Below are 14465 nucleotides of genomic sequence, written 5' to 3' on the forward strand. Positions count from 1 at the left end.
TGGCTTTATTTGTGTGCTGGGTTATACTCAACGTCAGCCGAGGTTATGTTCTTGCCTTCGGTTGCTGCTGGGTGTTGCTTCAAAGTCATTCTGAGTCACTGCTCTCCGTCTTCATCTGCTGATGGGCCCCCAGGTAGTGATGGAAACATAACTTCCCTTGACATGGATAACCTCCAATAAAGGAGTGACTTCTCTTTTGACATGCTGATTAGAATAAATGCGGGGAGGCTGAAGGGAGGAGGAAGGGGGCCGTAGCTCCTGGAAAGCAAAGAAAATGGGTCACATCCTGCTCTGCCTCTGTGGCCGCAGATTCACTCGGAGCTATTTGCAAAGCAGCAAGGAACTCGTTAGGCTGCTGCTAGGGCTATTGATGGAAATGCAAATCTTTACCTACAATACCTTATTCCACAGCAAATGAACAGCAGCCTGGGGAAAACCAGAGAGCTGTAGTCTAGGGAACGCGAACCTCCCGGTCCCGGAGTCCGTCAGGATTGAGGCATCGCCTCTCTTTTTCAGATCTTAGCCCGAAAAACAAACCCCGAGGTCTGACTTCACTCAGATTTTCCATTAGCTGTGTCAATACTGACTTTAAAGAAATTCCTCCAGGTTTCCACGAGCCTCAGTAAGGTGAGAATCAGAGCCTGAGCATTCGGTAAATCAGCCCTGGCTGGTGCAAAGGGAAAGGGCTGTGCTCAGAGGGACGCGGTCTGGCTGGCACTTTGCAAGACCAAGGGAAGTCTCCTCTGGAGCCGAGCTTTTGTTTCAGCCTGACACGAGGCTTGCCAAGGCCAGTAATTCTTTCCATTACGTTCAATGGGCTTTGGGTCAGGTTGTTTATAGTGAATTCAGCTTTGGCTGCCCAGAGCAATATGTTGTGAGATCAGCTCGCTCAGAAACCAGGTGGGGGGCTTCCAGAAAAATCCTGCCCTGGTCTTCCAAAGGATCTTGCTGCGACAGTGCCCCAGTCACTGTACTGGTCCCAGTAATGCTACCTGCAATGGGATCACACAGCCAAGGGCTTCCCCTCTCTAGGAAAGAGCATTAACACTCCCCATCTCAACCCCTCAGTGGGGTCTGCACTTGCTGCCACATGCAGGCTTTCCACCGAGCACCAAACATTGTCATTTACACCCATAAAAAGCTGAATTCAGCACTCTTTCCATAAAACGGATCGTGAACCCTTACCACCACTTGCCTCTCCTTGGAATAATAAATTATGAGGACAAATGGCAGAATCATTATCAGTTTCAATACCCAGTCATAAATAGTCTTGTAAGAACACTAAAATGATGGTGTTTTATTGCGTTAGATATCACTTGCCATTAATTACAGCATGAAACTTTTGTACTTTGATGAAAAGCATTTTAGCCAGCTCAGTTATAAATTTAAAACAGCCTTAAAACAAAAGTCACCTCAAGATGTGTTGGTCTTTTTTTTTTTTTTCTCTCTATAGATCTAAACCCGAAATAGCATTTTAAGCTTGGACAGACACAAAAGCAAGATTTTATAAAGCTATTTTATTGCATGCACATTCAGCTTTCGCATTTACGGCAAACTAACAGTACCCATGGCTATTTTTTACAGTAACATCGTTGGCAGATGGATTTCACTGGTGCAGATACTTCATAGTTGGCTTGGTTTAGTACGGGTTTTCTTTGTAATGATCAAGTGCTGTTGTGAATCAACGTGATCTAGTTTACATTTCTGCCCTGTTTCTTCTGTTTGGATCATTTCTCTTCCCTTCTGTCACTGTAACCACAGAGGACAGAAACAGCCAAGTACAGAGCAAGCTTGAAGTCAACAGGAGCTGGTGGGTTCAGCTCCTAACAAAACTGGGGGACCCCCCAAGACGTCACATAAAGAAATTGATTTCAGCCTAACTTTGGTGCAACAACCCACAGGAGTTAAGCTAACAATCTACATTTTCAGACATTTCAAACATTTTTTCTGCAGAGGTCGAAGGGCTTCCTGCTGTGGCAGTTTAAGTCACTACTCCTGTGGAACAGGTTATCAGCCCGTGGCATTGATCCCATTTTGCATTCGTTTACAGAAGGGGTTATTCCACCCTGCTTTGGGATGGGTAACCTTACAGCCACTGCAGCCACAGATCCACAGAGACCAGGTTTCTGTCCTAAACTAATCCCAGTGGAACTGCTCACGACCATACATGAATTTACCTTGCCTCATCCAAATGCACAGCACCAGCTGTACTGGCTCCCATATTTTCAGTAGACTTGGAGAAGACCTTGGAGAAGACCTCTTTCCTTTCCCATTCCTCCAGGAGGGAAGCTGTGAGGCCCAGAATTTGAGTTAGTCTCATGAGACCTGGCAGGCCAAGGTTTGCCTTTTGCCCTGCCAAAGGCTCTTGTTTTGCCCAGGCACACCACAAGAACCTCCTCAGAGGTATGGTGGGAATCAGCTCAAGCTTAAAATAAGCCTAGGAGTGTGCCCATTTTACTTCACTAGCCCCTAAATTGATCCTCCCCACCTATAGGTAGTGCCCATCTTCCCCAAAATCTGCCACTGGACATAAAGAGGCTTAGCAGCACATCTTGCCAGTAAAGACAAAAGCAAAGCTTTTTCCATGTTCTTTATGACTAGGTTGGCCAACCCATTCAGCAGCAGATCAATATACTTCATGATTTTCCTTTTTCTGATGATTTACCTATAGAAAGCCTTATTCTTGCCCCTCACGTCCCTCATCATCAGTTTCATCTCGCTTCTGGCTTTTCTAATTCCATCCATGTTGGACCATATCTGAGATCTGAGGACAAGTGACGTTCCCCAGGACTGATGAGCACCTGCAAAAACAGATGTCATTATAGCAACTGAACTGGTGCTTGAAACGGTGACCATTTGCTTTTTGACACAAAAGTGAGAAATTGGAAAAAGAAAAAAACCAACAGCCTAATTGCTCATTTAAAGCAGCCTGTTCTTTCCCTTCTGCTTAGCCTCATTTGACAATCTGAGAGTTTAGCTCCCAGTGCTCTTGCTTAAAATATAACAGATGGCCTCTAATAAGTAAATTGAAAAGTGCAAATAAGGTTAAAACAATTTTTCTTTATTGAATATCATTAACTTCAAGGCTGTCCACTTTAAAATGCTAATTAAACCTCACTTCCTTTTGCAGGGTTCTAGTGAAGAAAGATTGCCACGGGGTAAATTCCTCTTGCTTGCAGAGGACTAACCCAGCAAGCCGAGAGCAAACGGGGCTGTTACGTGCCCCACTGTTACAAAGCCAAGTTGGAACCTCTCAATTTATCTGCCCCTTCCATGCTCCTTCTTCCCCACAAGTCCAACACAGTCAAGAAGAAATTCAGAAAGAGGTGAAGTGTGAAACCCCACTCGGCAAACAGCAGTTTCTCCCAGGGTCACTTCTGGTCCACGGCAAATGTAGGGTTTCTGTGGGAGCAAGGGATTGCTGACACGGTGCTATGGCCCTGCCACGCGTCATGCTGCAAGCATGAGGCTCTGTGCTGCTGGCATCACGCTCAGGGGACGGGAGGTCCTCCAGCACCTTCCCCCCGCCTCACTCCTAATTTCCAGTCCAAATTTATTCCTGGTGCGTGTCGTTTGCTTGTGTGCCAGCACTGTCCTTTGGCTTGAACAACTCTTCTCCTGCTCTTTACCCCCAGCCTGAAGGATTTATGCTGCGCGATGGTGTTACCTCTCAGCTTCCACTTGGTAGGTTAAGCAAGCCAAGCTTTTAGTCTCCTCTGCTAGGACAGCATTTCTCTTCCCCTGATCAACACATCAGCCCTCTTCCTCGCTTGTTCCTGTTTAAATTCTGTCTTGAACACAAGAACATCGATTTGCAAATGCCCTCCCTGGGGTCCCACCAGCGCCTTGCACGAGGCAATGCTCCTACCTCAACTGGAAAGGTGCCCAGCTGAGCTCAAGGACAACACTTAACCTTCATGGCCAGTTCACACTTAATTTCTAGTCACCATGTGGAGAAAAATAGAAAAAGAAAGAAAAAAGTGTGTTGAAATCTTTCACTTCCTTTGTTACTGCTGAAGGCTGAGCTCCCAGTCCAACACAAGGTCCAGAAGATACCACAACTCCACAGCCAGCCCCACACCTGAAAGCAGTGGCTGTGGGGCATTCAGCCTTTTGGACAGCAGCCTTGGGGTGCCAGCCCATCACGGGGAGCTCTGGTGCTACCTCTGCCTGGTGGGTTTAACCCCAGTTCCCAGTTAGCTCCCAGTTTGCAGACAGTTCAGGGAGGGGGCCGTGTCCATGTCCCCTGGGATCCTGGAGCACTGTAGAGAAACAAAGCAAGACGCATCAGGGTAGAGGAGGGGTTCCTCCCCCTCCAAACACAGCATTCTCACTCATCTGAGAAATTTAATTTACTTCTTCATTTAAAGACTCAGAGCGTAAATTACAAAATGCTGGACTTGGTATATAAAACACCGAACTTGATACAAATTACCTGGCCAGTCTCACCTCAGTGATTTCTCATCTAGACAATCTGGCTCACCATCAGCACACCCACCCCCTACTCCAAAATACTCATGTTATGGACAATCCAACTGTGCCTGTCCCATGCCTGAGTCACAGCAAAGCTTCCAGGCCAGGAAAGAAGGGAAAGAGTATTTTGATGTTCCTTCTGGCCTGTACTATGAGCACTTGTTCCAGCGGTGCCTCTTCTTTTTTTTGCTATGGAAAGCTCATGCGTGATGGGAGTGACTACTGACAGGCAGGGGAAGCTGTTAGCAACAGTTGTTTAATTATAAAGCATGCCAAAACTGCACACAGTACAGATCAAAGTCGAAAATCTACATTCTCTGGGCAAACAGCAAAAGGAGTCTTTGCAGAAAAGCATTTGGGAGAGTTTGCCACACGGCAAACACGGTGAAATGGAATCAAATAAAACACCATGGACATATCTTCGGAGCCAAGAGTCACTGTGAGAAAAAAAAAAAAAAATGCTTTCACACCAAAGGAAGTCTTGAAATGCAGTTTATTTGCTTATTCATCCACATGAACTGACTAAATCACATATTGGATTAGCTACATTCAATGCCTTCTTTCTCCCTCTGCTTAAGTAGGCATTTCTTCTAAGGGACAACAATGGCAGGCACCAGAATAATTAGGCTGAGAAATTGAAATTAGGGAAACGCATTGTTGCCTTTCAACAGTATCTTTCTTGATCAAAAGGGTATTTTTGCAATAAGCAACTGTCCTCAGGTTGAGTCATTTAGGGCAGGAATCTAACAAAGAAATGTTATCAGGAGTGACAGGGGAATGTCCTGTCCTAGCCTAACAAGCCGTGGCAGCAGTGCAAAGAGATGCTCTCAGGAGACGTAAGCTGTGACATCAAAGTTGTGTGAGAATCCTTTGCTTCGTATTTGTTTTCTCTACTGTGTTTTATTTTGAGATGAAAGTCCTCAGCTAAGAAGCAGCTCCGTTTCTGCCCTTTTTCTCTAAGCTCTTCTTTTATCCAACGTGTCTCAGGCTGTTTTCAAGAAGAATGCCATCTTCCGACGCACCGGCACTGGAACAGAGATGAGGTTTCAGGAGGGTAGTGCATACATGTCAGTCAGAGAGTAAATATTGTCTCCCAACAGCAAGTTGAACAGACCTTTGTTTTCCTCTGCAATGCTTGTCTAGGTCTTAAGGGAGCTGTCTTTTACTGTACCAGAGTACTGAGCTTGCAGGCATAATACAAATGCCTGAAAGAGTCCGGCTTGAAGGGATAAACACGAGCAAGGGCATGCGGCAAAAGGACAAAAAGCAGAAACGTAACAAAGCTCCCGGCCCACGTCCGTTGGATATCTCCATGCAGGTGTACAAAACAGGCTGTCTGAAGGGAGCTGGGGAGGTCAATCTCATGGATTTGACAGTAAAAACAGAGCAGTCCTGGAACAAGAAAACTTTCTCGTTGTACAACGGTAACTGGGGACAACTTTTGCCTCCGAAGTTGAGAGCAGCTTTCAATCAAGTCTTCAAGAGTTTTGACACAACCTGAAAAACTGGCTTTTGCTGCCCTTTCTCCACAAAACTGCCTTTCTACTCCCTCTGTCAGCAGGGAGGAAGGGCTCACTCAGGAGACAATTCACCTGATCTCTTGTAGACATCTGCTGTAAGATAAGAAGAGCAGCAGCCAAGAACTCCTTTCCCTTGTCAACCTTTTCTTTGATTACCAAAAGAGCCCCTATCAAAGGAGACAGATGTCTCCTATGTCTGGTCAGATGAATCCCATCCCAAAGGTAACCAAAGACTTCTGTCTGATCAGATGCTAAGAGGGAAAGGACAACCAGAGAGATGCATCCCATAGGACTAAAACACAATTTATCCAATAAAAGCAGAGTTTGTAGCAGCATCTTAACAAGAAACATAGCACTAATTTCTGTCATCCAAAGGTCTTAGAGCAAGAAATGCTGCATGCAATAATAATATCCTCAGTTGCTCTAAGGGAAAGGTTGAATTATTGAGAACTGAGGCAACCAAGATCACCTAATCTCAGAAAACCAAGAGAATAGTGTTGGGGTTGACTTTCAGCAGGAGACAAGCTCACTCAGGAAAGTACCATGTAAAAGCGTTCTTAGCATCCCCCAGAAGTGGAAACAGCTGTCCAGGCAAACTGTGTACAAGAAAAAATCATATCTGCTGCTGAAGGAAAAAGGAAGAAAAAAAATAGGTAATGGGGGGAAAATATCTAGAAATCTTACATTCCAGCAATGTAAGCTTTGATGACTGAAAGCTAAACCACTTGTACAGGCTAAGCACAAAGGCTTGACCTAGGCTGCAATCAAAGCACAGAGGGTGCGCAGGGGCTGTAACTACTCTGAAAACCTATGCTGAAGATGTCGTGTTAGCACACTTCAGAGACATACTCAGAAAGAAGCTGGTTACCAAAAAAATTCATCCTAAATTCTTTTTGCCTAGCACATCCCATTGCAATTTTGATCTGTGCCAAAGGAACAATGTAATAACAAATATGCACCTTTGGTGCAGATATGATTTTATGCCCAATTCACATGTGTGAATTGTACCAAAACTTCACTGTCGTAAAAGTTCAAGTCACATGAGATCAGGACTATAGTCACCTCTAGTGAAGCTTTGTAACACTCCTCATGGGACGGTGATCCCCTGCTATCGGAGGGAATATCCACCCAGCTGCTCATCATCCCTAGCCATATTTTTAACCATTTCCCAATTTCAACCCAATTTAACCAAGGGTTGAGATCTCATTAAGATCCAGTTCCTGAAGGTTACGTGAAAAACATCGGTGGCTGAGAAGAAGAAAAATCAGAATTAGTAGCTTTCAGAGAGAGAGGAGTTATAACTTGGACCTGTATTCATGACAAGCACCAGATGCAGACAGTTTAGTTCTCTAAAACAACTGTGCTTTTCTTCCCCACCCTCTAAGCTGCATACAGAAGTCTGGGGATGACAGCAAGAGAAATGCGGATAAAACAAATTTTGCTTTGGCTTTTTGCAGCTTTAGATACACGGCGCTGCTCTGTGATCTGTGGTGGTAGCCACGACTCCAAAGGAAAAGAAAGCTGAAAAACAAAAAGGTCCCACCGGGATCACACACGGCGCTACTCAGTTCAATTACTTATTAAAGCACCGACAGAGCGTGGACTTTTTCAGCACATTACTTATTCAATCAGAGCTCCAGCTCTCTCGGACAGATCCCTTAAGAAAAGCCAAGCACCTTTCCCTGTTTGTTTCTAGTTGCATCACAAAAGACTTTAAAGACTTCAGGCTGCCAAGAAAAGCGTCTCTGGGTCACGGTACACCGAGAGCTTGTGGGCGAATCCTCTGCACTCCGATTGACTGACGAGGGCACAGGGCCATCGAGCTGAGGAAGCTGCTCGGATTTTTCCATGTACCTCCACGACCCACCTGCAACCTAGAGGGGCTCTGCTCCTGCCAGGTGGGAGCTCTGGATCAGACAGCACCGAACAACTTCCTTGTGGCTATAAAATATTTTGTTTTTTGTTTGTTTGTTTTTGTTTTTTTTAGTCAAGGCAGTGAGATCAATCTTCCATACAAGTTCCAGCAGATTAATCTGGGCTGGGAACAGCTCAGCAGGTCTTTAAACACAGAAGCTAGCCTTTCCTCTAGACCAGCTGGGGATACCTTGTGGCTAACCTTGAAGCACAGCAAGGTCCCTTGTTGCTAACCTCAAAGGTCCCTTGAGATGGAGGGTGGGCATCAATCCATGAGATACGTTGAGGCAGAATACGTTGCTTTTAGGTTTGTGCTCACTAAGATCTTAATTAACTGGGTAACCTCTTTACTCCAGCCAGCCAGAACATGAGGTAGAGAAGCTGGCAAAATGAAAACAAAACAAACTTGATTTTTTAAACTATAGTGCACCAGTCTTCCATCACTGTGGGCTCCTTTACAGGGATGTGCACATGAGAGCAAGAAACTTGTGGTTCCTTGACGGGCTAATGTGCATTTCTAAGAAAGACAAAAAGAAAGAGTGGTAGAAGTCTTAACCAAGGGAAAATCATGTTTGACCAAACTCATAGCCTTCTATGATGGCATTACCAGCTGGGTAGATGAGGGGAGAGCAGTGGACGTCATCTACCTTGACTAGCAAGGCTTTTGATACTGTCTCCCAGGTCATCCTGCTAGTAAAGCTGAGAAAGTGTGGGATAGAGGACTGGACAGTAAGGTGGGTTGAGAAATGGCCGAGCTCAGAGGGTTTTATTGACGGGCAATGTCAGTGTGCCCTGTACAATGCCACTGCCACCTCGCTGGGGCAGTTTGTGTGGTTCTGTCATACAAATGTGCCCCTTGGAAGGTGGGGGACAAGGCGAGGCAGAGCTGGAGGTCCTGTCAAGGAAACCTCAGCCCTGGGAGGCCGGCACCGCCCTGCAGCCTCCTGGCGCCCACTGGGTGCCCCAGCTCCATGCTGCCTAGCAACAAGCGCCAGCGGCCTCGCTATTGGCTGAACCCAGAGGCGCCAAGGCAGGCGGCCAATGGGGCGGCGCCTGGCTGTGATGGAGCAGAGGTGTCACAGGGCAGGGTGGGTGATGTGGTGCTGGGTGTGCCGGGGCTGCGGCACTCCGGCGATGGCAGCGCGACAGTGGGCTGCTTGTGGCCCCTGAGGAGGGCTTCTGGGGGCAGAAGTTCTTCATCATGCAGCTTTGGGTGTTTGCTTCGCTACAGCCCTGAGGAGTTCTCCATCGCACAGCTTTTTGGGATCTCTTCACCACGTTGCCCCTGTGAAGAGCTTCATCGTCCAGCTGTTGGTGTTTCCTCACTGCAGCCTCTGAGCAGTGTTTTGTTGAGCAGCGTATGGTGTTTTCTTCGCTACAGCCCTGAGGAGTTCTTCATCGTGCAGCTTCTGGGGGTTTTCCCCACACCACGTTTCCCCTGAGGAGGCTTCACCATTCAGCTTTTTCATGTTTTCTTCACCATGCCACTCGAGGAGTAATTCTGCGTGGAGCTTTTTGTGTTTTCTTCTCCTTGTCGCCCCTGAGGAGTGCTTCTGCTTGCAGCTTTTGGTGTTTTCTTCATTACGACCCTGAGGAGTTCTTTATCGTCCAGCTTTTGGGGTTCTCTTCACCACATTTACCCTGAGGAGCTTTTCATCGTGCAGCTTCCGGTGTTTTCTTCACTGCAGCCTTTGAGGATCTCTTCATCGTACAGCTTTGGGGGTTTTCTTCACTGCAGCCCTGTGGAGTTCTGCATTGTCCAGCTTTTGGAGTTCTCTTCACCGTGTTTACCCAGAGGAGTTCTTCATCATGCAGCTTTTGGAGTTCTCTTCACCGTGTTTACCCAGAGGGGTTCTTCATCATGCAGCTTTTGGTGTTTGCTTCGCTACAGCCCTGAGGAGTTCTCCATCGTGCAGCTTTTTGGGATCTCTTCACCGCGTTTCCCCTGAGGAGGCTTCACCATTCAGCTTTTTGTGTTTTCTTCACTATGGCACTCGAGGAGTAATTCTTCATGGAACTTTTTCTGTTTTCTTCTCCTTGTCGCCCCTGAGGAGTGCTTCTGCTTGCAGCTTTTGGTGTTTTCTTCACTACGACCCTGAGGAGTTCTTTATCATCCAGCTTTTGGAGTTCTCTTCACTGTGTTTACCCAGAGGAGTTCTTCATCATGCAGCTTTGGGTGTTTGCTTCGCTACAGCCCTGAGGAGTTCTCCATCGTGCAGCTTTTTGGGATCTCTTCACTACGTTGCCCCTATGAAGAGCTTCATTGTCCAGCTTTTGGTGTTTCCTCACTGCAGCCTCTGAGCAGTGTTTTGTTGAGCAGCTTTTGGTGTTTTCTTCGCTACAGACCTGAGGAGTTCTTCATCGTGCAGCTTCTGGGGGTTTTCCCCACACCACGTTTCCCCTGAGGAGGCTTCACCATTCAGCTTTTTCATGTTTTCTTCACCATGCCACTCGAGGAGTAATTCTGCGTGGAGCTTTTTGTGTTTTCTTCTCCTTGTCGCCCCTGAGGAGTGCTTCTGCTTGCAGCTTTTGGTGTTTTCTTCATTACGACCCTGAGGAGTTCTTTATCGTCCAGCTTTTGGGGTTCTCTTCACCACATTTACCCTGAGGAGTTCTTCATCGTGCAGCTTTTGGTGTTTTCTTCACTGCATCCCTGTGGAGTTCTGCATCGTCCAGCTTTTGGGGTTCTCCTCACCATGTATCCGCCTGAGGAGAGCTTCATCATGCAGCTTTTCGTATCGTTTTCACCCTGTTGCCCCTGAGAAGTGTTTCATACATGTATTTTAACTTTTGGTGTTTCTCTCTCATTCCAGGTCCCAAGGAGTTTTTCACCGTGCCGCTTTAGGGGTTCTCTTCACTGCAGCCTTTGAGGATCTCTTCATCGTACAGCTTTGGGGGTTTTCTTCACTGCGGCCCTGTGGAGTTCTGCATTGTCCCGCTTTTGGAGTTCTCTTCACCGTGTTCACCCAGAGGAGTTCTTCATCATGCAGCTTTTGGTGTTTGCTTCGCTACAGCCCTGAGGAGTTCTTCATCGTGCAGCTTTTTGGGATCTCTTCACCACGTTTCCCCTGAGGAGAGCTTCATCATTCAGTTTTTCATGTCTTCTTCACCATGCCACTCGAGGAGTAATTCTTTGTGGAGCTTTTTGTGTTTTCTTCTCCTTGTCACCCCTGAGGAGTGCTTCTGCTTGCAGCTTTTGGTTTTTTCTTCACTACGACCCTGAGGATTTATTTATCATCCAGCTTTTGGGGTTCTCTTCACCACGTTGCCCCTGTGAAGAGCTTCATCGTCCAGCTTTTGGTGTTTCCTCACTGCAGCCTCTGAGCAGTGTTTTGTTGAGCAGCTTATGGTGTTTTCTTCGCTACAGCCCTGAGGAGTTCTTCATCGTGCAGCTTTTTGGGATCTCTTCACCACGTTTCCCCTAAGGAGGCTTCACCATTCAGCTTTTTGTGTTTTCTTCACTATGGCACTCGAGGAGTAATTCTTCGTGGAACTTTTTCTGTTTTCTTCTCCTTGTCACCCCTGAGGAGTGCTTCTGCTTGCAGCTTTTGGTGTTTTCTTCATTACGACCCTGAGGAGTTCTTTATCGTCCAGCTTTTGGGGTTCTCTTCACCACATTTACCCTGAGGAGCTTTTCATCATGCAGCTTCTGGTGTTTTCTTCACTGCAGCCTTTGAGGATCTCTTCATCGTACAGCTTTGGGGGTTTTCTTCACTGCGGCCCTGTGGAGTTCTGCATTGTCCAGCTTTTGGAGTTCTCTTCACCGTGTTTACCCAGAGGAGTTCTTCATCATGCAGCTTTTGGTGTTTGCTTCACTACAGCCCTGAGGAGTTCTTCATCGTGCAGCTTCTGGGGGTTTTCCCCACACCACGTTTCCCCTGAGGAGGCTTCACCATTCAGCTTTTTCATGTTTTCTTCACCATGCCACTCGAGGAGTAATTCTTTGTGGAGCTTTTTCTGTTTTCTTCTCCTTGTCGCCCCTGAGGAGTGCTTCTGCATGCAGCTTTTGGTGTTTTCTTCACTACGGCCCTGAGGATTTCTTTATCGTCCAGCTTTTGGGGTTCTCTTCACCACATTTACCCTGAGGATCTCTTCATCGTGCAGCTTTTGGTGTTTTCTTCACTGCATCCCTGTGGAGTTCTGCATCGTCCAGCTTTTGGGGTTCTCTTCACCGTGTTTACCCATAGGAGTTCATCATGCAGCTTCTGGTGTTTTCTTCACTGAGGCTCTTGAGGAGTTCTGCGTTGTCCAGCTTTTGGGGATCTCCTCACCATGTTTTCCCTGAGGTGAGCTTCATCATGAAGCTTTTCATGTTGTTTTCACCCTGTTGTTCCTGAGAAGTGGTTCATCTTTTAACTTTTGGTGGTATTCTCTCATTCCAGGCCCTGAGGAGTTTTTCATCGTGCAGCTTTTGGTGTTCTCTTCACTGCGGCCCCTGAGGACTTCTTCATCTTGAAGATTTGGGAGTTGTCGTCACTGAGGCCCTTTTTGGCATCTACCATGTCTGCAGCCAGACCGACAGCTCAGTGCCTGAAGTGTGAAGAAGCACATCCTCCTGTTTGTTTTCAATCTGCCAACTGATCCTTTCACGTAGAGCTCTTTCTTTTTTTACTTGGTGTCATGTGTAATTCTTTCTCCTCCTTTTCAGTTATGCTGCTATAAATCTCTTTCAAACCATTTATGAGTTCTCTTGCCTTATTCTGTTTCAAACCGTTTATGAGTTCTCTTGAACAGGCTGCCCAGGGAGGTTGTGGAGTCTGCTTCTCTGGAGATACTCAAGGCCTGTCTGGACGCCTACCTGTGCAACCTGCTCTAGGAACCTGCTTTGGCAGGGGGGTTGGACCCAATGATCTCTGGAGGTCCCTTCCAACCCCTACAATTCTGTGATTCCCTAAATTCTTACAGCTGCGTCTTTTCAAAGGACTTTTCTAGAGGGAGATTTATTGAGTCTTATTCTATCTGACACTAGTCAGTGAACATGTGTAACTTTGGTGAGATAGAAAAAAAAAAAAAAGAGGTTGTCTATAAATTCTTATACTCCAGGCACCGTTCCTCAGAGGCCAGCCCTAATAAACCCATCACCACAGCAATACTGCAATTCAGTGGTGCTCAGCTCCTGGTCTTCCAAAGTCTTTTTGCAGAGACTCCTGCAGCTAGCACACAGTGCATCAGCTGCCCTGAGGAAACAGCATTTTAATGCTGATACAGGACACATCAGAGACCCCCAACCTGACTTACTGGGGCCAGAAATGTTCATATGTGGCTGCGGTACAGCCTTGAACGCGGAGAAGAGCTCAGGCCCTGAAAGTAGCTAAACCACCTAAGCGATACCCCACTAACAGTACTGCTAATAGTCTAGAGATGCTCTGACTACCAAAAAATAAATAAAATAAAAGTCCTTGTGCCTTGTAGCACTGTGCTACGAGCTGGGAGATGTGGGCTTGCTCACTTTCTTCAGCTAAGCAAGGAACTGAATCTCTTATTTCACTGGCAAAGCCCCAAAGCTGGACGAGGTATCAGTCTGCTCACTCGGGTAAGCCAGCTGAGCTACTCAAACTGTTAGCAAAACCAGACAAACCTAAAACACCTCTGAATCCCACATCTATCAATTAGTAATCAGCTAATGATTAATGATGACAAACTAGTAGGCATCGCTTAACTCGCATTAACAAATTCCTCGGTGCCTTTCCACAGCCCTTCTCAATTGCAGAGCGACTGCTGAAGGTGGAGGCTTGTAAGAAGCATTACATGTTTTAGCACTGTACCTTGGGACTCAGAATAATAAGCGCATAAAAGAGATAAATGTGTATTTGTAATGCCACCTTTTAAAGCAATTGCTTAAAAGAAACCGGCTTTAGAAACTCGGAAATGTAATTCTTGACCCCGCTGAGTAATCTTGCTAATATCAGGCGAAGTTACAATTATTCAGTTATGAACAAAAAAGGCACTGTTCATACTCACAATGAAGCGCTCATATATAAAAGGGAGAGCAAAGGAGGAACATGCCCGTTCCCCTACCCCTCACCAGGTGAGTCACTGCAAGGGGTTCCCACTCCCACCACAGAGATGCGGCAGGGACAAGGTGAGTGCTGCTATCCTGCTGTAAGGTGAAGAACACGAGCCTGAGTCACCCATCTCCAGCAAATACCCAATAAAGAGACCCTCTGCTCCCTACAGTTCCCTACCTTACTCCCTAGGCACTTTACAACTTCTGCAAGAACAGAAGAAAGGCTTCAGTCACTTACGTTAGAACAAGCCTACTTTATTCCCAGAAGGAATTTTATCCTAAGGGAAAAATATTGGCACTGTACAAGGGTGCAATAAAGTGTTCCCACTTGCAGAGCGTGATTTAGGATGTTCACTCGAATTCTGTGAGTTCCACACATCTCTGTAGAAAGATCTGTATTTTCTCTGAGATTTTCCTCAGCTAGCACCTACTTAATCGGGACTGGAACATTTGAAGTGGAAGAGTAGCATCAGAGCAAGACAGCTCAGCATTCTGCTCAGCATTTCCAAGAAAGAAAAATGGCATCCTGGTGGTATAAAAAACAAACAAAA

The 14465-nt window shown here is 46.4% G+C and overlaps 1 protein-coding gene across 1 annotated transcript in view; it reads right to left on the bottom strand.

Moving 5' to 3' along the window:
* Positions 1-4949: 4949 nt before the first annotated feature.
* The window catches only part of XYLB (xylulokinase), a 92126-nt gene continuing 82610 nt past the window's right edge, over positions 4950-14465 (bottom strand). Inside the window, exon 19 of the mRNA XM_068673381.1 lies at positions 4950-6329. Coding sequence (XP_068529482.1) covers positions 5952-6329 — 378 coding nt within the window. The 3' untranslated portion in view covers positions 4950-5951. The remainder of the gene's footprint in view (positions 6330-14465) is intronic.

The sequence above is a fragment of the Anas acuta genome, chromosome 2, assembly GCF_963932015.1.
Source record: "Anas acuta chromosome 2, bAnaAcu1.1, whole genome shotgun sequence".
Taxonomy (NCBI): domain Eukaryota; kingdom Metazoa; phylum Chordata; class Aves; order Anseriformes; family Anatidae; genus Anas; species Anas acuta.